The sequence below is a fragment of the Ooceraea biroi genome, chromosome 5 (assembly GCF_003672135.1).
Source record: "Ooceraea biroi isolate clonal line C1 chromosome 5, Obir_v5.4, whole genome shotgun sequence".
NCBI lineage: Eukaryota > Metazoa > Arthropoda > Insecta > Hymenoptera > Formicidae > Ooceraea > Ooceraea biroi.
In genome coordinates, this window is record NC_039510.1 from 16,900,316 (window position 1) to 16,923,418 (window position 23,103).

The 23,103-nt window shown below is 41.5% G+C and overlaps 1 protein-coding gene and 2 long non-coding RNA genes across 4 annotated transcripts in view; 2 read left to right on the plus strand and 1 right to left on the minus strand.

The window, feature by feature from the left end:
- Nucleotides 1-23,103, minus strand: part of LOC105284904 (tyrosine-protein kinase Src64B) — a 36,794-nt gene that overhangs the window by 7,229 nt on the left and 6,462 nt on the right. The window contains exons 2-3 of one of the 2 annotated variants that reach the window (XM_011348740.3): nucleotides 1,506-1,751; nucleotides 795-926 (exon numbers count right to left, since the gene is read on the minus strand). In XM_011348740.3, coding sequence (XP_011347042.1) covers nucleotides 795-926; nucleotides 1,506-1,548 — 175 coding nt within the window. In that variant the 5' untranslated portion in view covers nucleotides 1,549-1,751. Of the gene's footprint in view, nucleotides 1-734; nucleotides 927-1,505; nucleotides 1,752-23,103 lie in introns of both variants that reach the window. The other variant, XM_011348739.3, reaches the window with a different exon arrangement.
- On the plus strand, nucleotides 1,768-3,999 carry LOC105284903. Its single transcript, XR_894951.3, has 2 exons — nucleotides 1,768-3,815; nucleotides 3,916-3,999. It is a non-coding gene; the product is annotated as an uncharacterized LOC105284903 (long non-coding RNA).
- On the plus strand, nucleotides 4,098-5,930 carry LOC113561981. The gene is made up of 2 exons (XR_003406542.1): nucleotides 4,098-4,457; nucleotides 5,021-5,930. It is a non-coding gene; the product is annotated as an uncharacterized LOC113561981 (long non-coding RNA).

Below are 23,103 nucleotides of genomic sequence, written 5' to 3' on the forward strand. Positions count from 1 at the left end.
AAAATTAGTCGATTCGGGTTCCTAATGCACAAGCATTTAAAACAAATCGAAATGGCCAGTGATCACTGATCAAGTGCGGAAGATAATCTTGAGATCAGTATGAGAGCTTTGGTCTTAATTACTCAATAATTCTCATAACTATGAGCGGATAATTCCTGATCTTCTATCGCGAATTTATTGTAAACCGATGATACATCTCTGTATCCTAGGCTGAGAACGGAAGGAAAGCGAGGCACGACTCGCTCAGCTTTTTTATATCACCGCTCTTCCACAGAAATTTCCAAACTGATTTAGTTACGGTTGCTTTTGAAGAGACAATATTAAAATTACAAAATGTCCCGAAAGAGCAGGGACAGTTACCTAGTTGTGGCTTGAGCATGATCATTACCTTCCTTAAATTTATTGACGACCAAGTTCGCTTGGCGTCTCTTTAATTCGTTAAGCCCAGCGAGCTGCTATTTTCCTTGTAGGTCAGAGTAATTGAACGCGCAAGCTGCGCGATATCACTCCCTTGTGTCATGGTAATTACGAAGAGACAAGCGAGTGTTCACTGGCCGTTTAATTAAAGCGATTTTGAACAACTGCCAACTACTAACTTTTGAACAACTAATAACGTTAAGCGGTTTCATATAAAACGTAAGATTGGATTGCTACTTGCGAAAAAAAAAGATTCTATCTTCATCCAGACGAACGTTCTGCAGAAACAAAAGAGAAGAATAACATAAAATACACACATGCAGGTTTAACAGGCGTATTCGTTTTACGGGGTTGCTGATGCGGTATCGGTAGCTTACAGGGTGTCGGCCTCGGTCGGATAATATCCGCCCGAGCTTGTACGCCTCTCTGATTTGGGTCGGCGGTGTATCGGTCCAAGGAACCTCCATTGCTGTGCTTTGAGCTGAGCCCCGCGTCTGCCTTCTTATAACCTGGACAAAGAAGAAACTCCATCATCAAAAGAGGATCAATCTGAGAATATTTCTCGTTTATACATTACGTGCTACGAACTTAAGTCGTAAAGACGATGTTTACGCACCGCTCGATTCGAGATTTTCATTTTTATGAGAATACTCATAAAACTCCAGCAAGTAAGCAATATCACAAACGTCTTTAAATTTGAAATGAGAATGAAAGGCAATACTCAACACTCAATGGCAATTTCAAGTAATAAAATTTAATCAGCAATTATTTCTTTATTTCATTTACATACCTATGTTGCTGCCATTCTTTAAAAATATTTTTCAACATATACAACCATATATATTGTTTATTGATGTATATAGATACTGATACCTTCTGCTGTTCATATAATTTAATATTCAATACAAGATAAAATTATTATATGATTAAAAAAATAATTATCTTTAATCAAATTTTTATCAGGAGCAAGACTTCTCAGAGATCAAAATGCTTTTGATCTCTGAGAAGATTAAAGATTATATCTGTTCGAAACTCATTCAATACAATGCATATTATTCGATTGGTCCATCATAATCTGACATACTCACCGATCGGCTGAGGCTCTTGTCGTTTGCTACAACACTTCCCCATGCTGGATCTCGTTCCTGATCTACCGCTGCGCAAGTCCTACGCACTCTCTATCCTGGATCCATTCGTGGGGCAAGTCTCCATCGCCTCGTGAAACTCGACCCGGATGGCCGGCAATCGTGCCAGCAGCGAGGTGTATCTCTACGAACTCTCAGCAGAGTCCTCCTGCTCGTCTACCCATCGCCGGATTATCGGACTCGTTGCTCCTGCAACATAAGGCAGACGGGATACGTCGTGATTCTGATCGAGGATTATTATCGTGACAATAGTCGCAGGATGCGGCGTCACGACTCACGAGTTACAGTCACTCGGCAACGGGAAGTGGCCGTGCCGACCTCGACGAAGTCGATGATGCGGCTGCAAAGTCATCGTGAGAGTACCGCAAGCATAAGCATCTACAACGCCTAGCGTCGCGATCCTTATCTTTTATTATATTATATTATTTCCTATTACTTTTACTCTACAGTGTTATTAGATTATCTGTGTGAACACAAATTTCTAAAATCTTTTAAATAAAAAGATTCGAAGGCTCCATTCATCTATTCTAATTAGAAAGAAATTAAATCTAGAATCTCAGAAAAAATCTGAAATGTAAAGGAGAAAGCTGTTGTATGGCATAGACAAACATTTGTATAAAATGTCTGAAAAGATATTTTGAAATAAATCGCTTATAATGCCACAGCTTATTCGTTTAATCTTTCTTTTTGTATGCTGAGTACTATTCTGTGCGACAGAGAGACTGACACGACTCAGCTGCAACAGGACTATCTGGAGTACGAAGGCAACGTCTATTAAAATTGCGGAGCGACGAGAGGCAACAAAGGGACGGCTGAGCATCGTAAAAATCCCCGAGAAGGTAGTTTCTTCGCCAGCCCGATCAAGATCCCGCGAAAGCTCTCGTGGCCAATTTTACTTCAACCACTGTGGGAGTACTACAGTCGACCGAGAGAAAAATATTCAAACAAAAAAAAGAAACCAATAACTACGTGCCAAACCGGCTACCAGCACACCAGAGTGCCCTCCCGATCATCTTCCTCATCTCCGTATCATTAAATTCAGAGCGAACCATTCCGCTCGTTCACCCTGCTACTAGCAGTGTGCCCGGAGTTTTTAATTAAACACCCGGGCCAAAGGGAAACGGACCACACAGGATTTTTCGAAAAAAGGGTGCAATCGAGATACGTATACGCTGCAATTCCTTGCTGAAAATTGGAATGATCTTTCCTTCACGGGGAGGTAGCGCTAGAATTTTTCTACCGGGGTCTAAAGCCAAATGGAAACTGGATTAAAATGAGTATGCGGATCGATCAAAAAGTTCGGCCCCCTCTCTTTTCAATGCATTAAGATAAGAGTCACGGATGAGAGGCACGGAACTTTTGATCAATCTAATAATTATAGTTCAATTTTTTCAAATTGGATTCTTCGTTCTAGAAAAAAAAAGTAAGAAGATGAGAAGATCCTATTCACCATGCATGGGAACTCACTTCTTTCTCACCAAAAGTTAGAATTGAAGACTTAGGACTTTTCGTTAGGACTTGGAAAAAATTGAGAGCAAGTGCAGCAAGGAAAATTATACTTCGGTGGAGCTGAAAATTTAGTCTCGACCATCAAAAGGCATCAAGGTCGTCCTGTTTAACGAACGCGCCTATCCCGTTGCACAGCCCGTATGCACAGCATGAGACTCGAGGAACAATCGTGGAGGATCGATTTGGATGTGGGTCGGTCCAACCCCCCGAGTGCCAAACGACGCGAAAGCATGGCGTACAACTACCCGAGGCTCCCGTTCGATCGAGTAGAGCCCAACTCTACGAGGAGAGGGCTATAGGACAACGGTTACGCCATCGTCAGCTCGTGTACGTGTGCAAACGGGGTAATACGTGGATAGCGAAACGGTCGATATCCTACGTGTATTCGTGTACACTACGCATGCATCCGCCATCCGGTAGAGCTTTTACGTAGCGAACAATGCGCTACCGTGGACAAAGACGTATTAACGTTAGCATTAGAACGAAGCGTCCTGGTTCGTGCCACATCCTTGGTATATTGTTAAAAGCTGTTAAGTTTTCAAGAAAGATCAGAAGAAGGAGCAGGACCGACTCGACTTGGAAAACTATAATTCGGGACAAACGAGACTCGACTCAGGTTCATCAACTTGTCTATCGCCCGGAAGTTTCGAGTAAAGTTTCCCCCTATAATTTGAAAAGTGATAACAAAAGTGGATAATTCAAGTGTGAAATTCAACGTCGAATACTGTATTATTTTGTAGCAAGGTGTGTTTAATGAACATGTTATTTAAATCTTAAATTAATCTGCTACGTAAAATGTAAAACGTTACGCGAATTTCGAAACTCACTTTGTATAATCTGACAGGAAAAATTATACCTGCATGGAATTGTGAAACGATGTGCAATGTGAAGGAAAAACAATAAAAATTATGAAATTTGTAGAAAGAGAGACATGAGTTTGTATTTAAAAATATTATATCATATTTAGTTAGATAAAAACTATTTTAATTACATATTTTCAATTATTATTCTCTAGAAATTTATATAATTGATCAATAAATTAAGAAATTATATAAAATATATTCTGAATAAAAACTTTATCCTTCCAATGTAAAAGAGATAGCTTCCAGCCGGATAACTAAATATAACATATTTTACAATGACAAAGCGTAATCTTATCGCTCTTACGTTGAACGTAATTTCCGCTCGAAAGAAATCGAAGAAATCACGGCCTTAAGCGCTCATCGCCGGCTACCCTTATCATTTTTATTTCCGTTTACGATTTCACGGTACAACAAAGTGACTTCAAACAGGGCATCCGCAAGATAAAGTACGAACGACAAGGGTTTTAGAAACAGAGCGATGTGAGAATTTACCGTCCAGCGTTGCGACCTGCAGGTAGTAACCGTAAGTATAGATCGTAAAAGCGAGAGCGTTAGTTATTGTCACCCGATACGGAGTCCCTCTCTCTCTCTCTCTCTCGCTCCTTCTCTCTCTTTCCCTCTCTTGGGATAACAACTTTGTTGTTTTCCTAGGGGTTGCACACCGACGCTTTCCACATCACCGGTATAAAATCGCAAAATATAATGAACGTCTTAATGACATTTAAAGCTGATAGCGGAACGCCACGAGTTCTCGATAAAATATTGCTCGTTCATAAAGCGTTCTGCTCTAAAATGACTAAATATCAATTTCAAATATTAATCCTTTCTTAATGGAACATCTGAGTTTGAGAAATCGATCGCTAATTAACCTAATTCTTATCATTTTTCATATTCTCATAAATTCTCATTCTTTACAGTTTCATTAGCTCTCATCTTTCATGTCCTCATTAGATCTGTTTTTCTATTCTCATTAGTTCTCATCTTTCATTTGCAATAAGAATAATAATAAGTCCTAACTGAAATCCGCATTTTATTATGCCGCCTATAATTTTGTGACACTGCTCACCACTGTGCATTTTGTTATAGCGCTTTTTTCATCACAAAGCCGAGCCCGCGGATAATGGCTAGTGGTGACACGTGCTTTCCGGGAACTTAACGAGCACACGTCGGGAAAAGTTTCCAGCGCGAATTAATTTCCCGACAAGCAAGGGAGCAAAGGAGGATGACGGAAGGGAGAAGTTTAATCGTGCAGGTTTCTGCGTGGGGCCCCAGGCAAAGCGAAGCCGATACGCGCGGTTTCGCGCTGGTTCCCGCGCGCAAAGACACGGCGGAAACCACCGCGCGCTCAGAAGAAGGATGAGACCCGACTGTCGGAACAACCGTGACTGACAATGAGTCACGTAAGGTCCGTGAGTCACGGGTGCACGATGTACACCTCTCGGGGGTCGAAGAATAGACGTCGTTAAGTGGCACGGCCTGGGAGAGTGCGCCGGGCCCATCATGAGATGAAGCACGAACGAGTGCGGGCCCCGGTGTGTGCCCTCCTCGCGCACGGCGCATCCCTTTTGTCCCATCGGTTATTGACCGCGACGCGTGAAAAATAGAACGCTCGAGGGATGAGACCTGCGTAAAAACTCAGGTAAAGCCAACTCCTCTCACGTGTCGAGAGCCGAGTTTTCCTCTGCGCACAGGTCACGAGACTTTAGATACGAAGTTCTTCAAACGACTGAACGATGAGCTTCTCTCGGTGCGTGCACGAGATTTCTGGTTTAATCTGTCGCCTTTGAACTTTTCCCATCGTTGCGTGAGTCAAAGTCGACTATTCAACTTGTATATTGCAGCAGAAGTAAGCGTCCGCTGGACAAGCGAGCAACTGCTATTTTCAGTTACCTGTCTATCAATTGATCGATATGTATTTTTACAGAAAAGAGGATTAAGTAGTGTAATAATATTGTAATAGAATCGGAAGAGAATAAATAAAAATATCCTTTTAGTATAAACCAAACGATTGAATGCAGCGTCCATAGCAACAGTCACACTCGTGCTTTCAAGTTTTGCCCTGTAAACTGTACGTGTGTCACTCATTGTTGCAAGGCAAGAGCCCACCTTTTTCATGCGGAAGCTGTTAAACTGTCAGAGATATTTAATTACTGAACTCTATTAAATATTAGGCTATAATATTAGGCTATCGAACTATGAGAGAGTGCGGTAGTTGAATATCTTGTAGAAAATGCCGTTTGCCCGGTTCGCCATCGCATTTCTCACGAATTACGTATCGCAGTCTGTGGAGCGGCAAATCGCTTTACTTATTTCCTCGCTCGCGCCGCGCCGGACTGTTCGATTTCATTTTTCTCCTTATCCGCTCAATGCAAGCGCGGGGAAAGTCGTAGAACGCGTTTTGAGATACTCCAAGGCCTCGTCCGGCAGTTAAATGGGATCGACTTCGCCTCCATTCTCGTCGTTTTATATCCCTGCTCGCTTGCCTGCCCTCTTGCCATCGCTGCCGCGCTCCGCTCGACGTGTTTCGCGAACGTATGTACGTATATTCTTCCTCTGTGAAACCGGACGCTCCTCCCTAGCTTTATCTTCCGCACAAGCACCGTAGAAAAGTCGATGGAAGTGGAAAACCTGAGAAACAATCGCGCCCGAGAACGATCCGCGCGCCAAGTCGAGGCACGCAAAACAAAAGATTGCAATATAAAGCGATTTTTAATGTTGCCGAATCTACAGATTTAATTAAAACTCCTTTATATCAGAAGTAAATTAACAATGCATGCGTATAAATTTAATTTACGTGTAAGTAAAGGGCTTTAATTTATACGTAGCAAACACAAAGGAATATGATAAAATTCATTCCTTTTTTTTGCTCTTCAAATGCATATTTTTTTGTGAGATATTTAAATATTTGTATACTTTAAATTTTTTCATTAAATAGTTATATAAAAGGCTTTTTCAAAAGACGAGTTTTTAAACATTTATTTTATAATTACTTTGTATCGTATACACTGCATTATACAGCAATATGTTATTATATTTTATTATATCACATAATAATTTAAAAAATTCTTGTTTTTTGTTATTATATAAACAGTTTAAATTAAACTTTCAGTGAATATCTTATTAAAATTTTACTGCATCAAATTATATTAAATTCTCCGATGGATATTTCTTAATATTATCGATATCGCTAGCCATAAAAAATGTTTAGCGATACGTTTTGTCAGATAAAATAGGAAACTTATCTGTTACGAACTTAGCTTGTACTTTTTGTTGGGTAACCGGGAGACTTGTGGCATTTGACGCTTGAAACTTCCTGGCAGCGATTCTAGGAGCGTATATTTCGAGAGAATTATAAACGACTGGATGGCCAACCTTCCGGAGAGATATTAAGGATTCAGAGAGTACCGCGTGGTTCACTGCGCGTTCAGGCATATAGATGCGAGAGAGCCATTATTGCGCGTTACGTTCTACTACGAGCTACCAACTAGTTGTACATAGTATATATTATTATATATTATATGTACGATCCAAATACTCCGAATATATCTCGCCCGTCATAGACACTAAAACTTATGATGCTTGTTATGGGGCTATCATTGTTGGCACATCGTTACACTTTACGTCTTAATGAATAGAGTTTAATGAATAGTCTGCAAATTACCGCGTGATAGAATACAGGATGTTCCAGAGCTGAGCAGTCACTTTTCGTCTATGATAAATATGGCAAAAGACATTCTTCAAAAGCGTCATAAATGTAAAAATTAAATTACCTAAATTTTATCGTGAAGCGAGGCGTGAAGTCGTTTGGTATGTGAGTCCTTCCGGAAATGCCGAGGACGACTGCTTTCACATAATCTTTCGTTTTTTTGATAATTATGCGCGAGTATATTTTATATAAATTCTTATATAACTTTCTAGGAAAAATCTTTTCTGCTCATATTGCATAGTTAATAATGACTCTCGGCGAAGCCGAACTAGCGATATTTCATGTGTTTTGGTAAAATATATAGACATATATTACCGTTTAGAAATTTCCGATAATCGATCGACTGCCATTTCAGACATTCGCACGAATTGAGCGCGCACGATCGGTTTGAATCATTAATAATTTAAAGGTCTTCACGGTCGATAGGCCGTATCGCGTCATTGCGGCCGAACGCTTAAGAATGGACTTTCACATACCGCCGATATCGGGGCCCCAGATCTAATCGCCGCAAATCTATAATCGGGCGTGCGAGCAAAACGCGGCCAATGTCGGGAAGGTGTCGACACGATCCTGCATTGCATTGCAGCACGCAGGTGACGGTGCAGCGTGCAGACGCGTTAAATCGATCGCTTTACCCTTTACTCGGGAGTAACTTCGAGCGATTAACTTCGCGACAACGAGCAATGAGATGTCGAGAGAAAAACTCGATTGGAAAAGGGAGAAGAATCGTGCGTAAAAAGAGGAAAGGCTTGGATATAATTCATGCATAATAGAAATCAGTGAAACATAGAGCCCCAATTAAAATATCTCCGAATACCATCGCTTCCCTTTTCTCGACAGAAAATCATTCTCATATTTTAGAAAATGGGTTGTAACATTCGTCGGAAGTTAAAATCTCGAATTTTTGAGCTTAAAATTATCGCAATTTGCTTCCACCGAATTTTTCTTGTCATTATATTTACTTAAGTGAATAAAATATCACATGATGTTGTTTTAATAATAATATAATAACAATATATATATATATATATATAATATTATAAAAATGCTAATACATAAAATTATACAATATTACTGTTTTCCTAGATTAATAAACAATAGAGATTATGGCTTGGTAGAATTCGCAGTAGGCACAGCAGCCTAAAGATTCTAGCTACGCGACTGGCGCGAGGCTCGAAAGGGCATACGGGGCAATTTCAACGACGCGGGGGTGGTGCGAGGGCTATAACGTGGGGTAAACGTCTCTCTCTTCCATCGGGCCGTACTAATGCTTCGAATCTGCTCGGTCTTCCGGCCAACGCGCCGACAAAGCTTTGATGCCCTACAGTCGGAAAAAAGTGGAGACTCGAGGTAGAGACGGAGGTGACTTAACGGAAGGGGATTATCGACACCGGAGGGGGAGACAGGCAGTGAGATTGAAGAAGATCATAATTACGTGCAATCAATAAAATCGATTTCATAGCTGGACCATAATGTCGTCAGGAATCAACTGTCGTTCAGCGAGATAAAATTTAAGAAGAGAAATGATATTTTAGTGTCTAGATCGGCATTCATAGATTGCACATCATTCCTGTGAAGAAAATCTTTCCATTTTTTATTATAATTTAATTTCTTATTATGCGCTGGGAATAAATTCTCACGCATCTCAGATGCTTAAAAAACAAAAAATATATGTAATCCTGCAAAATAAAATTTATCAGAAGTTCAAAATCGACCAAGCTGCCTATAAACAATTCCGCAAAGTTTCCAAGAATCGGTGTAAATGCGGACTGCAAAATATATTTGGCGTCACGTGTCTCGACTGCTAAATGATTATTATTGAGTCGTCATTCAATGTTAACTACGTACACAAATACCGATTCATTGATCATTCAGCGCTAAATATACCGCGTTACCAAGCGGTTCTTTCCCTGCTTTTACCACCGTTGCGCTTGTAGATATTCATCCAGACAAACAGTTTTTCGCTCCGGAACTGGATTGCGAAGCGCTTCAGTGACCCGGAAGTTCGCGTGTAAATCACTCGTGCGGCACGATTCAGCGATATTTCTCCAAGATCTGCGATAAAATATATCGATCTGTCGCGGCTGCAGCTTCAAGTTTCAAGCACAAGGCATGCACTTGCGAGCCACTCTCTCGCTTTTTCTCTTTCTCTCCTCGCATTGTAGAGGCTGGCGTCGCGATGCCAAGTAACGCGAGCACATGCACGCGCGACAACGATGCTACATAATGCAGTCGCTTGCGTGCGATTGACGCCAAGCGGAACATTCCCACGCGTGAAACGCTCGCGTCATTCCAACGACGCGAAGTGGCTGCTTACACGTTTTTCGCGTTTCCACTCGTCGGATCGGATTTTCCGTATGCCCGACACCGGGGAATATCGCATAAGGACGAATATACGCGCGCGGACGCGAGAGCACGGGGAAAACTCTCCCGCCAAGGAGAAGGGGGGATCGATCGATGCGTTCTCGCCGGTTCGCCCGGAAACTCCGTCCAGAAATAAGCCGAGGCGAGGGAAGAAGAAGATGGGACGAGGGGATGACGCCGGCCTTAATGACAACTCGCGCGAGGGTTCGATCGGTCAGGGAGAGGGGGGAGGGGGATTTGTCGATTTTTTTATTTCCGGAATCCGATGAATTCATTCTCTCGCTCGTTTCCGAAACGGATGATTTATTCATATGATGCGTTTCCGGCCGGCCTTGATTGATATTCAGCATTGTTGCTCCGACGACTAACGAGAACCCAGTGACACACTGTATTTTCGATTGAAACGGGTAAATCGATTTTTGTGATGAATCGAGTTTTGATTCCCTTGTGATTCAGTCTTGATAACGTGCCTTCCGCGTTACGTCTACGGGCGGGATAACTATCGATCACAGCGAATTACGATAATTATCGAACGTCATAATAAAGGACTTTTTTAAATTCTTTTTTATTGTATGATAATTCCGTAAATAAACACTTTGTAAGAGACGCATGCTGCAGTTTGTTTTTTATCTGCGTCCAGCACGTCGTAAGTAAATCGCTGACAGTTGCAACTTGAGAAGCTTATTTTCGCGAAACTATTTGGAAGTTGAGACAAATCTTTTCCCCATTACGCGTTTCACTTCCTCATTGTGCCGTGCTTCGTGACTGCGCGCCGCAGCTGTGCATTATTTACGCGTGTTTTTGTCGCAAAGACCCTTAACCCTTGAAACGACACAGCTATCATAATTTCCCGATTATAGCGGAAACAGCCGGGCGATCGTCCGAACACCGTGGATCAAATCCGCGGCTTTCGGGTTTCTAGAGTACTTGGACGCACAGTTCAAAAGGTCGGCGGCCTCTTCTCCTCCTCTGACGCGACTAGCTTATACGCTCATCGCTCGATATCCCGAAGCTGTTGTTAGGTCGGGCACGCGGCGACTTCCTGGCGGGTGGAAACTGCAGCACAACCCATTCGCCGTTATGATTCTCACCCGATAAGGCGACCCTTGTTAGGGATGACTTGGCGAAAATTCTACAATCGGCATCTCAACGAGGGAAGCATCTACCGTCTCGCCTCCCTTCCTTTACGAGCGATCCGCTCGCGCTAGATAATTCGGACCCGCGAAAGGAATCGCGCGGACGTATCTCTCGAGTGGTGAACGTGAACGTGACGTGCATTTTGTTCCATATAAATATAATTCCTCCCCCTTCCCATTAGAGTCCTTAAGGGATTTTCATCTATAAATCCCGTACCAAGTGTCTCTCTTTTCCTCCGTTTGCTCTCTCTGTTCCTCTTCATCTGGTTGTTCCTCTCACGCAGTCGTCATCCGTGCCTGACCCTACTCTCGACGCCGCTGTGTGAAAGACTCAAAGTAGGTACTTTAAGCCGGCGACCGAACTATTGATAGCACACTACCAACGTGGCCTTTGAGAAATTTGTCTTGGCCTCCCGCTTTCTTTTTTAGGGACGACTCTATTCGGCTTTCCGCATGGGCACGGCGCGCCTACTCACGCTCGTTAGAGCTCTCGAGCTCAGCTCGGCGTGCGCGGCCACAACTGGAGCTTAACGCGAAAAATCGCGCTTTACAGCTTACTGACAGATGCATAATGCCCGAGTCTTGCTATCCGATTCATTCGCGCCGGATCGCTGCTAACGAGCTGCGAGCAACGATTCCATCGGTCGCGCGCCACATCTCGCAGCATCAAGGCGAGATAACGAGACACCGTATCTCAAGAATGAATCCATTAATTATTCCCGCGATTACACAATCAGGGACCTATGAATGGACACACATTATGCTGTTTAATCAAGTGTTGGTGAAGGGAGACTTTATTGGAGACTCCACGCGCGCGTGAGCGCAGAAATTTATTGATAATTCTGACCAGGCATAAAATTGCATCTAGAATGTTGCTCCACCGGCCGAGCCGTAAATTACTCAGCCCGGCAATACCCGAGTTAGGTATGTGTAATAAAATTTATTCGTGAAAATGTTTGGAAATTCATGGAAAACGACGGAAAATATCCGAGACGAGACGAGAATTAATTAAACGGGATGCTATTGATTATTATGCATTACATCATTAACGCAGTGACAAGGTCTGTCTGTATGTCAACCGATTAGAAAATCATTATGCAGCTGTGTTCTGGCAATCGAGAGTAACGTACTCGATCAGAAACGGAGGGAAACCCATTGATAAAGCGAAGGATCTAATCTCGAGAGATAAAATAAAAACAGCGGCACGCAAGAGAGAACCAAACGTGCGATGTGAGAACGAACGTACGTTGTTAACCGCGAATTCAATCACGAAAATCCAACGGCGGGTCCTATTGAAACGAGTTGTGTGTGCTTCGGTATAATTACAATCCTCGATATTGTTTCTCAGCCGCATTAGCAGTCGTGATTTTCGATAGAGAGCATACCACGCGCGCAAGCGAGCGCGATCGATCGTTACAACACAATATATAGACGTTGCGTGCATGTATATTACGTAACACAATGCAACGCGCGAAACGTGCGCTCTCTTTCAGCTGCGCGATGCGATCGATGTTCCGCGAGCTGTTCGATTAGCACTCTGTCATTAAAGAACATGATTTGCCGATGCGTTTCACGCAGAATTTAATATTACATGACGATTCTCGGCGTCGCAATCGCGCCAACGAATTTGTCCATCGTTTACACATCGATCGCGGAATCGCGTTAAAATCGCACGAGCAGATACCGCGGGATGAGCACGCGTGTCAGTTTGCGAATAATTAAATGGCATTAATGGCATTTCCTCGGATCGTAACTTTGTTCAGCCTGCTGCAAGTTGGCACTTCACAATTGAGGAATATAATGTTGCATGACACAATATGTGTCGACTGAGAATAAAAATCGAAATTGGAGTTGTTATGAAATGAATCTAAGACATACGATTTTTTAAGTATTGGGTCAATAAGAATGTTGATAATTTCAAAAATAATGTTGATAATGTCCATCTCATAGACAGCGATGGTGATTATTTGATTGATAAATAATTTGTTTCTAATATAAATGCAATAAAGTAAAATTTGATGCAAACATCGAACCTTTCTAATTAACCCAATACATGCATTTGAGGTATTTCTTCCAAAAGTAACTTTTTTTGGTGCGTCCTTAATGCTGTATTCGGTGCACATGAAACATAGCTCAAAGTCAGGTCATACTTCATCTCTGATTTCGTTAAGATGTTTAAAATGTTACAGCAATCACCGGAGCACATGTTAAGACACTATGAGGAACTCGCGCTTATTTACCAATAGTTCAACAGGAAGTTGAAGCGGTGCAAAGGCATCTCGAGTTTCGATAAAACGTCGATGAATCTGCTGATAACCGCGAACGAACGGGCGAGTTTTCTCGTTGCACATGAGAGACGACGGTCTGAAGTTACGGCCCTGGAAAATTGCTCCGCTTTGGCCGAGAGGGAAGAAGAGAAAGAGAGAAACAGAGAACCAGAGAGAAATAGAGAGATAGAGATGAAAGAGAGAGCGACGGAAACGTAAAGGGTGGTTACCGTGTGCCGCTGCCGGTGTCTATTAATGTCGCGGGCCTATTTCCGGATATATCTCGTTGCCGTGCGAAAATTTACCTCCCTCTCGCGTGGAACGGATATCGATCGATACCGCGCGCGCGTGGTCGAAGAGGGTGAGATGAACAGCGCGAAGGGGCGCGCGCGCCCCCTCTCCGCACCAATTTCGCAATGAAAAAGGAACATGAGCAAGAAAAACGGCGGAAATGATCATGGGCTCTCTCGTAGGAGATCATAGACAGACCAGCTGGCTATGATCGCGCGTCTAGAATTCAAAGTGTCTCGGATCGAGCGGATTCTCCGATTCATTAATTGATCACGAGATCAATATCGATCACGCACTTAATTATTAATCGATTTCGGATCTTCGTCATTACTTTTGTCCGTTCTTCCCGTTTATTAGTTTTTTCTTTTTCACGTTTAATTTTATGGATCTCGATGACTGATAGTAGAGCAGCAATAACATCCCCAAAACAGAGCATTTGCGCACGTCGATTCCGAGCACGTTTATAGGGATGATTCGGAAACAGACGTCAATGGGGATGCGCGATCGATGAAAGATGCGATCTTCGATATTGCATAGCATTGTGTAAATCCGTTCGTGCTCCGGGTGCTCAAGATACTTGAGCCCACGTGCTGTATATCGAGTGAACGAACAAATTGTTCGATTGCAAGTCGCGGCACGACCCGCCGATCGATGCCGCCGTAAAGATTTCGCAGTTATGCGTCGCGGATGAGATATCAATTTTATCTCCATTGCGGAACTGCGAACGCGAGTATACATTACATTATAGTATGTAACACGCATTAGACTACCGAGGAAACATCCCGAGATAGCGTTCCTCACATATTTCCGGGGATTGCGTATAATAAATTTTGATACCTCGTGATGTGATACATGTTTCTTTACGATACTAGCGAGTTGCAAGGCGTACCAAGAAGGTGTATTAAGACCGATTAATTAGTGCAACCTACTTTCGCGGGTATGTTAATTTAACGAGTCTGCTGTTTTTTGATTAATTAATTGGTTTTCTCAGTTGGAACTGAGCGTGCTGACTTTTTCATCTGATAAACAATTAGAGATGCAACACGGTAGAAAACAGATAGAATAATGCTCGCTAAATGATTGTAGGCGGCAAACAATCAAGCCGAGTATTACACGAGGAACAATAAATGCTCCCGGCAAGAATGCAAGCGACATGAAAACTATGCAAGGAAACAACGCGAGGTAATTTTTATTGTCATGAAAGGGAGCGTAGTGGAGATGCCGAGTACGGAGCGACGCAGGAAAAGGAAAAAGAGAGGATCGCGGTTGGTATATATTTTTAAGTGATCGCAGCTGCGGTTTGCGCCCAGATTAGATAATACTTTTCGTGCTACGTTTCGTTGCTACGTTTCATGTTCCGACAAAATCCTGCGTGCATCCTGCTTGAATAAACATATTTCTCCGGGGAGAACAAAGTCTCTCTACACAGGGAAAATCTCGTGCGGGGCAAACGCTGTAATCTTGGGTACCAACACAGAGTTATCGGTAAAGATATATTACGAGAGACTGCCTTTAAAAGGTCCGGTAACCTTCGCCTCGTAATAAAGTTCACTGCTTTGTGCGTTCATCCTACGTGTGATAAAATCCTTTTATTTTTAATCGATAGGTTTTGTAGAGTGTTATCAGCGAATTCAGAATACCAAAGTTTATGATAATGAGTGGCATTAAATGCGGACTATTTAAATACTTCCGCAGCAGGATTTCCTTGTTAATGTACTGGTTATTAATGTATGGAAGATCTATGGCAATACGAAGCCAACTCGGGATTCATCGTCTACCTCCAACAACCTCGTTAGGAAGAAGTTTCTACTCAAACTTAAATTAATTTTAAGATTTAACCTGAAATTAAATTAATTAAAAGCTAAATTAATTTCGCCAATAATCAGGAACAAAATATAAGATTAATTATCGCAAGATAAGATGCGAGGAAGATGATGAGAAGAGATCCGGGAAAAGGCGATTGAAGCAAACATGCATGATCAATATTATATAATCTCTTGCTTTAAATATAAATGCTATTGGGTCATTAAGTATGAAACTTTACAAATGTAAAAGCGCCATCTTTAACATTTGTTATCTCAAATTTGGCGCCAGACGTCAGTATCAGGTTAGGTTAGTGTGATAGATGTATGTTCGCTCTTCAAATGTCATATTTGTTTGTTCAAATATCTTCATTAGTTTTATTGGTGGATTCTTTTTTATAGAACTATGGAAAAGTCCAAAATTCGTGTGATTTATGAATATGAGTTCCGCCGTGGAACCACAGTGTCGGAGACAGCTCGTAATATCAACGCTGTATTTGGTGAAGGTTCAACTAAAGCAACGGTGGGCAATTGGTTTAAAAACTTCAGAGATGGAGATTTCAGCCTCGCTAATGAGCCACGTGGAAGACCAAAGACGAAGGTGGATAATGATCACTTGAGAGCCGTAGTAGAGTCCGATCCATCTCAAAGTACACGTGAATTGGCATCGATATTCAATGTTTCCATACCCACCATATTGGTTCATTTAGCTGCAATTGGTAAGATAAAGAAGTTGAACAAATGGGTCCCGCACGAATTGACCGATGCGCAGCAGGCGCAACGTCTAGAGGCTTCCCTTTCTTTGCTTTCCCGTCACAAAAATGAATCTTTTTGAATCGAATTGTGACCTGCGATGAAAAGTGGACAATCGTAAACGCTCACATCAGTGGTTGAACGCTGATGAACCACCGAGACATCACGCGAAACCCAACATTACACAGAAGAAGCTTATGGTGACTGTTTGGTGGTCCAGGTCAGGTGTTATCTACTACAACTTTATGAAACCTGGTACATCGATAACGGCTGAAGTATATTGCAAGCAACTGGACGAAATGATGCAACAACTTGCTATTAAACAACCGAAATTGGTCAATCGGTCAATGCCAATTCTGTTGCATGATAATGCTCGACCGCACACTGCACGACTGACCGTGGCAAAGCTACAGGAGTTGGAATTGGAAACTCTCCATCATCCACCATATTCACCAGATCTATCACCTACCGACTATCACTTCTTCCGAAATTTGGACAACTTGGTGGGAAAATTCTTCAATTCTCAATAGGCAGTCGAAACAGCCTTCCGCGACTTCATCGATTCCCGTACTCCTGGCTTCTATAGTAGAGGCATAGACCAACTACCACTAAAATGGCAGAAGTGTGTAGATAATATGGGCGCATACTTCGATTGAAAATAAATCATGTCCATGTGCCAAAAAATGCAAAAGTTTATGTTCTATTTGTAAAGTTTCATACTTAATGACCCAATATATAACATTATTCCTTAATTCCCTATTTTGTAAGAATATATATTGGATCTGATCAATCGTTACAGGTAAACAAACAAAATTACAGACGCTTATTCAGCAGACGCTTATCCAAATACACAAATTAAATAGTCAACTTTGGCTCACGCAACGACGGGAAAAATCGTAAGAGGCAAGGGGTTAATCCAACGAGCAAATCCCGGGCACGTTTCAGCATCGACAAATCGTACACGTGGATGAAGTGGAGCATGGAGATGAAAGTAAAAACCGGGAGAATGTGGACGACAGCACCGAGCCCATCTCCTGATCGTTGTTAACCACGTGCCACCCGGCATCTATTTCTCTGATGAAGGGACCGAACAACAACCCTCACCACGTGGCGCGCAGATGGTAGGCCCCTGGTAGGCCGTCAGTATTACCGGTTGTCTGATTGTATCCACGTGCACGCGAGCACATACATTAACTCTTGAAACACCGTAGAGTTTTTTTTTGTTGGCTGTTTAAGATGATCTCGGTGGGATCGAACTAGGATGACAGGGTGCTCTGAGCAATTAACGAAAAGATCAGACGTCTTGACAAATGGAACATTTAATTACTCGAGAGATCTATAAATTATTTTCTGTCACTGTGAAGGATACGCTGATCCATTTGCTATTTACTATTACTATTTCAACCTGCAAACTAATGAAATTAATTGTATAATAATATTATTGAAATTAGGATGATCAAAAGATTAGTTATCATCGTAATTACAACGCGATTAAAATGTTTACAAATTTCTGGTATGAAATTAATTTGAAATTTAACATGATATGAGATTAATAGGCATTTCATTTGATTATCGAAATGTGCACGATTACATTCGATGATTGTTCAGTAATTCCAGATTCCATATTCTCCATTTTTTTCTCTTTTTTTCGAGGATTGACTCTTTAACATGAACAATGCGGTGCAGCAATCAACGCGTATGCAACGAGCGGCACGAATTCGTTTGAAGAAATCGCGGCCGAGGTTGATTCGAGGGCTATTAACCCCGCGATGGATGACGAAATGGGACGCGACTGGGGGGTGGAGTCGAGTCGAGTCGAGTCGCGGTGTCTCAGGAAGGATCCGAAATGGAAAATCACAAGAGGAGGTAGATTACCCATCTATTTCGATGTCTCGACCCATTTATTTAGAACGTGGTGTACACGAGACATTGGAGGCACTTTTAAAATAGGTACATCGACATCAAAATGTTCACGTTATTTTGTATCCTTTCTGTTATATTTTCATTTCATTTCCTCTGTTTTGTAATTTGTCGTACTTACTTCGAAATATGGAAAACACAAATTCATTAAACGATTATTATTTAAGCATTTAACGTACACATAAGACAAGTTTACGGTTTAAGAAGAATCTCTTTCGAGATTTGTCTTGACAAAGTTCTGTAATTTTATAAAAAGTTTTTTAATTTAATTTTACTGCTTGTCGTTCAATTTATCTTTCAAGTATTTCTGAGAGATATTGAAACGAGGAGAATACAGATTATTCTCATCAATAATTTGCATTTCTTTATTATCAGTAATTTGTCATCAGAGAGATTTTCTGTTTGTCTTACATTGCCTTACATCTTCTTTCAGATAAAATATGCAAATTCATTTTTTATCATTTCTTATCAGTAGCATCTAGGCGACATTGATGCATGTCTTCCATATGTAGTGTATGAAACTTCCACAGTATGAAAGATATGAGCTGAGATATAATTTTGATTATCTGTATGAGATCAACTAACGTTTAACCTACAAGTCTGTAATTTATTCAGCGTGATTTAGCTCCGCTTAAATTTTACTTTATTTGATATAATAACATGTATCCTGGCAGTATAAGATTACAGTTTATACTTTTTTATCTTTTCAAGAAAATGTGTCAATATAAAGTTAAAATAATTGTATATTATATTGCTAATAAATTAAAACGTCCACACTAATTAAAAGAGTATTTGCGATAAAAATTATTTCGTGAAAGAATCGTTCCACTGAGAAAGACGTTCTCTTCAAACCAATTGATCGTTCGAAGGAAGGGTGAAAGTGGAGAAAGAAAAAAAGGAAAAGAGAGAAAGAGAGCAGGAGCAGACAGCCTGAATCGTTGAATAAAGAGCGAATGAAAGATCGCCAGCTGACTCGCGTCTGCCGCTGAGAAATCGTCGACACGCAAAAAATGATTTCTCTTTTTATCCACGTTGTAAAATCTAACAATTCCAATGATAGATTTTCATATATATATATATATATATATATATATATATATATAAAAAACAAATAATACAATTTTCTTTTAATATAATATTTAAAAAATTTGATATTATACTGTTTTTTTTCTCTTATTTTTACACATAAAGTGCAGGAAATGCAAATCAAATATTAATCTATCCGATACATTTTTCGATTATTATGTTTTATGTATGACAATATTAAAGCATTAAAATATAGCAAAGTGTGCGTGTATGACACGTCGGATTCTATTATTGGATTCTATTTTAGATTCTTGTAACAATATCTAATTAAGAATAGAATATTTAAAAATATTAAATAACACTTTTACTACTAAAAAATTCTTGATATAAACAAGTTCTTTCAGAGCAAATAGATTTTCCTCCTCGTCAAAATCTTGGAGTCTCTTCTTAAATCACGACCTACCTCGAGTGAGATGTACTTCGCCTCGAATCAGTATCTAGGCATCGATACTAGGTCACCGCGGTACGGTTCGATGAACACGATGTTCACATAAGGCCTCCTTCTTAAGCTCGTGAAGAGCACCTAGGCGAACACACTGAATACCGATGAGACCTTCGCATTGTCAGCTAACGTACCAGTTCCGCTTACGCATTTTTCACCTGTATATGACAGAGAAAGCAAAAAGAAAAAGAGAGAAAAGAGAGGACAGATGAGAAACGTTTCACGTGCCATATATGCCTTACGTAGCCGAGCCATTAACGATCCAACGATCTAATCAGTGAAGTGAGCCATTCAGAATGAGAATATACCGACAAGATGATCGTTTGTAAGCTATACTCTGAATACAATTACACGTTTTGCACATCAGGCCATTTTATATAACTGTGCCGTGAAATTATTTCACGGTACAATCGCGCTGATTAAAGAAACGACAGGAAGTTCATTAATAACGTGCAATTGATATTTTGAAACGAGAAAGTCAAGACCACGCGCAAAACATCAATCCCCTGGGGCGCGCGTAACAGCGATTTGATAGCATTTCCCTCGCTCTCTCGCGACCGGAACCTGCGATCATTTCGTACGCGTCCAATTATTTCGCGGACGCATCGTGCGCCGCGCCTCGTTACGGGTTAAAATCGGGGAAACAACGTATAAGTGGCGTGGCGTAGAGCGAGAGGTGGTGTACACGGGGCAATCTCCCTCATAATTGCGATCATTCGGCAGATTTATTCTCTCCGCGGCGTTTCGAGCGCACTCGACAAGCCGCCGTATTTCACATACAGGATGATTCGTCAATCATCATGGTGAACATCCGAAATAGACTTATTATTTTTCAAACTTGAACAGGGAAGGCCTACCTTTTATAAAAAATTCATGAACGTATATTTTAATATAAATATACATTGTCATATTGATTATGCATATATAAAATATATTGGAAGGTACATTAAATATGGAAATTAATTCGGATTCAAATTCGGCGTAAGCTCTCCAACAGATTCAAGTTACCCGCATAAGGGTAACTTAAATCTGAGACAAGAATCCTCACAAGAAACTGTCGGAGGAGGAGGAGGGGGAGAGGAGGAGTCACGATTTATTACAACCCTACAACTTCCTAGCATTAAATATCTTGGTAATTGGACCTGAAATCCAGCTCCGAACTTCTAACTGAAGTAAAACATACATTGCAATTAAGCAGACAATCAAATTTCGGCGTTCGCTCACAATTCGCAAAATTTAATTCGCCGATAAATGCTTCGCCTTCACTTTGCAACCGAGGGATCATCGATCTTCCGTGCTCTCTCCTCAAGGATCCTCACTCGAGATCTAAACAAGATATCTGCCGTTTAACATCGCGCGCACAATAGTCCGCGGATCACCCAGTATAACGGTTAACATCGTGTCTCCATCGCACCGCGTGTCGTCTTTGTCATGGGGTCGCACATTGCCGACGACGAGATCGCCCACATAAAAGAGAGACTCTCGATAATTCAACGGAACAGGGCGAAAAAATCAATAGTACAACCACCCCGATGGTGGCGCGCGGACGTTGCCAGGAGGGACCGCGGGGAACGACGGGGGAGGAGGAGGGGAAGGCGGGGGACTAGAGGGACGGCAAGAGTCCGGAGACCCCCTAACTCACCCGGAGAGCGTGTATATACGCGAGAAACGCTACGCTTTCTACCGCATATACTTAATGAACACACGGCGGCGGCAACGCGCGCGACTGACATCAAGCCGGCCGGCGAACGGCCGAGTCCCGTCATTTATTTTCTTTTTCTGTTCTCTCTTTCTCAGGGGGGAGCGCAATAACCTTTTCAGCCTCTTACTTCGGAAGAACGCCGCTCTTCAGGAAGAAGCCTCAACCCTGCTCGTACCTCCACGAAGCGCGAGCGAAGGTGTCAAGACGAGGAATCGAGTCCTTCAATGCGCACGAGAGAATCCCTTGATTACCACTTTACTATCTCTATGATAGATGAAATAGTGAAAAATTAATAGAAATGAAAAATTGAATAGGGAATAAATGATTTGTCATTCTCCGTTGTTGCGTTCGAGTGTAAAAGTGATCGGAGCATAATGCGTTAGAAATAAAAGATCATCTTAACGCGTATTATAGTCCGCGCTGGTGAACATGACCTGTGCCATTATTATAGAATTAATTCAGTCACTGGAAATGCACATTGTTGGAGACTGTTTACGTTCTAGGGTTCGAACTAACCCAATGAACAAAGTTATCCCACGCAAAGTGGATTTCTGATTATGAACAATTAGGTCACCGCAAGGTGTGTAACGTATTTATGAATATGAATATACGCGAACTATGCGCGATTATTATTCAAGGCAATAAGAACTGAATTTATTTTCTAACGTGTTTATCAAGATTGCATTTTCTGTGTTTCTACCTATTCTATATAACACGAACGTGTAGCTCAAAAAGATTAGACCTCTCGCGCGAAATACAGCTCGGCAACAAAACAAATCCCACTCTTTTATAAGTAACGAACCACGCGACAATGCCATGGGGTACTCGCCAAATTGGGTCATTAACCACTTTGAAGTTGTACAGCACCGAAATAAGATCACAAGGCTTTCAACGTCGTTCAGAACGGGAATGAGCGATCCAAGGAGGGATACCCTTTTTAGATAACGTCGTAAATCTTCGCTTCCTTTCGTTCTTTTATAATGCGATAAAGTAGATCCACGTAACATGGTACACCTCGAGACTAGCCATTCTTTAAAGAAAATCGTAAATTCCTATTTTGCTACGTGCTTCTCATAAAGAAATGCTACGCATTTCTCATAAAATCTATCAAATTAAATTATTTCACATTCTCGATTAAACTGAAATCATTTCGAATCTCAGAATCAGGAACCGTACTTGTGCGCAACTGGAAAGAAGTTATATATTCAGCTATCTTCTCATAGTACAATCAATAATTTAAACTACCTCAAGCATATAATTTTCAACGCATAGCCGACATCTTTCACTTCTTGAACAGCTTCCGGGAAGAAAAGTTCATATAAAGTATCAAAAACTTGTGAAGCTGCAAAATTACTGCTCATTATTAGTTACCGAAGACGTTTTTATGACTGAAATCGATACGTCATTAAGCGGCAGTACCGGTTTCGGATCGTTTCCATCGTTTAGTGCACCGAAAACAATGGATGATACGGTATGATGAGCTTTAATGAGTTAATATTCAAATGAATCGTGAAATAAAAGTCCCGGTGGTGTAGCTCGGCACGGGAGCTCCGGACGCGGCTGCGTGCACGATTTCCACGTCGACGCTGATCGAATTTTGTTAGCATTAGCGCTGAATCATTAACGAGGGGACGGGCCAGCGCGTATACAGATATCATGGCGCCACGAGTGCGCCGGCGAAACAGATAAAATCATTCTCC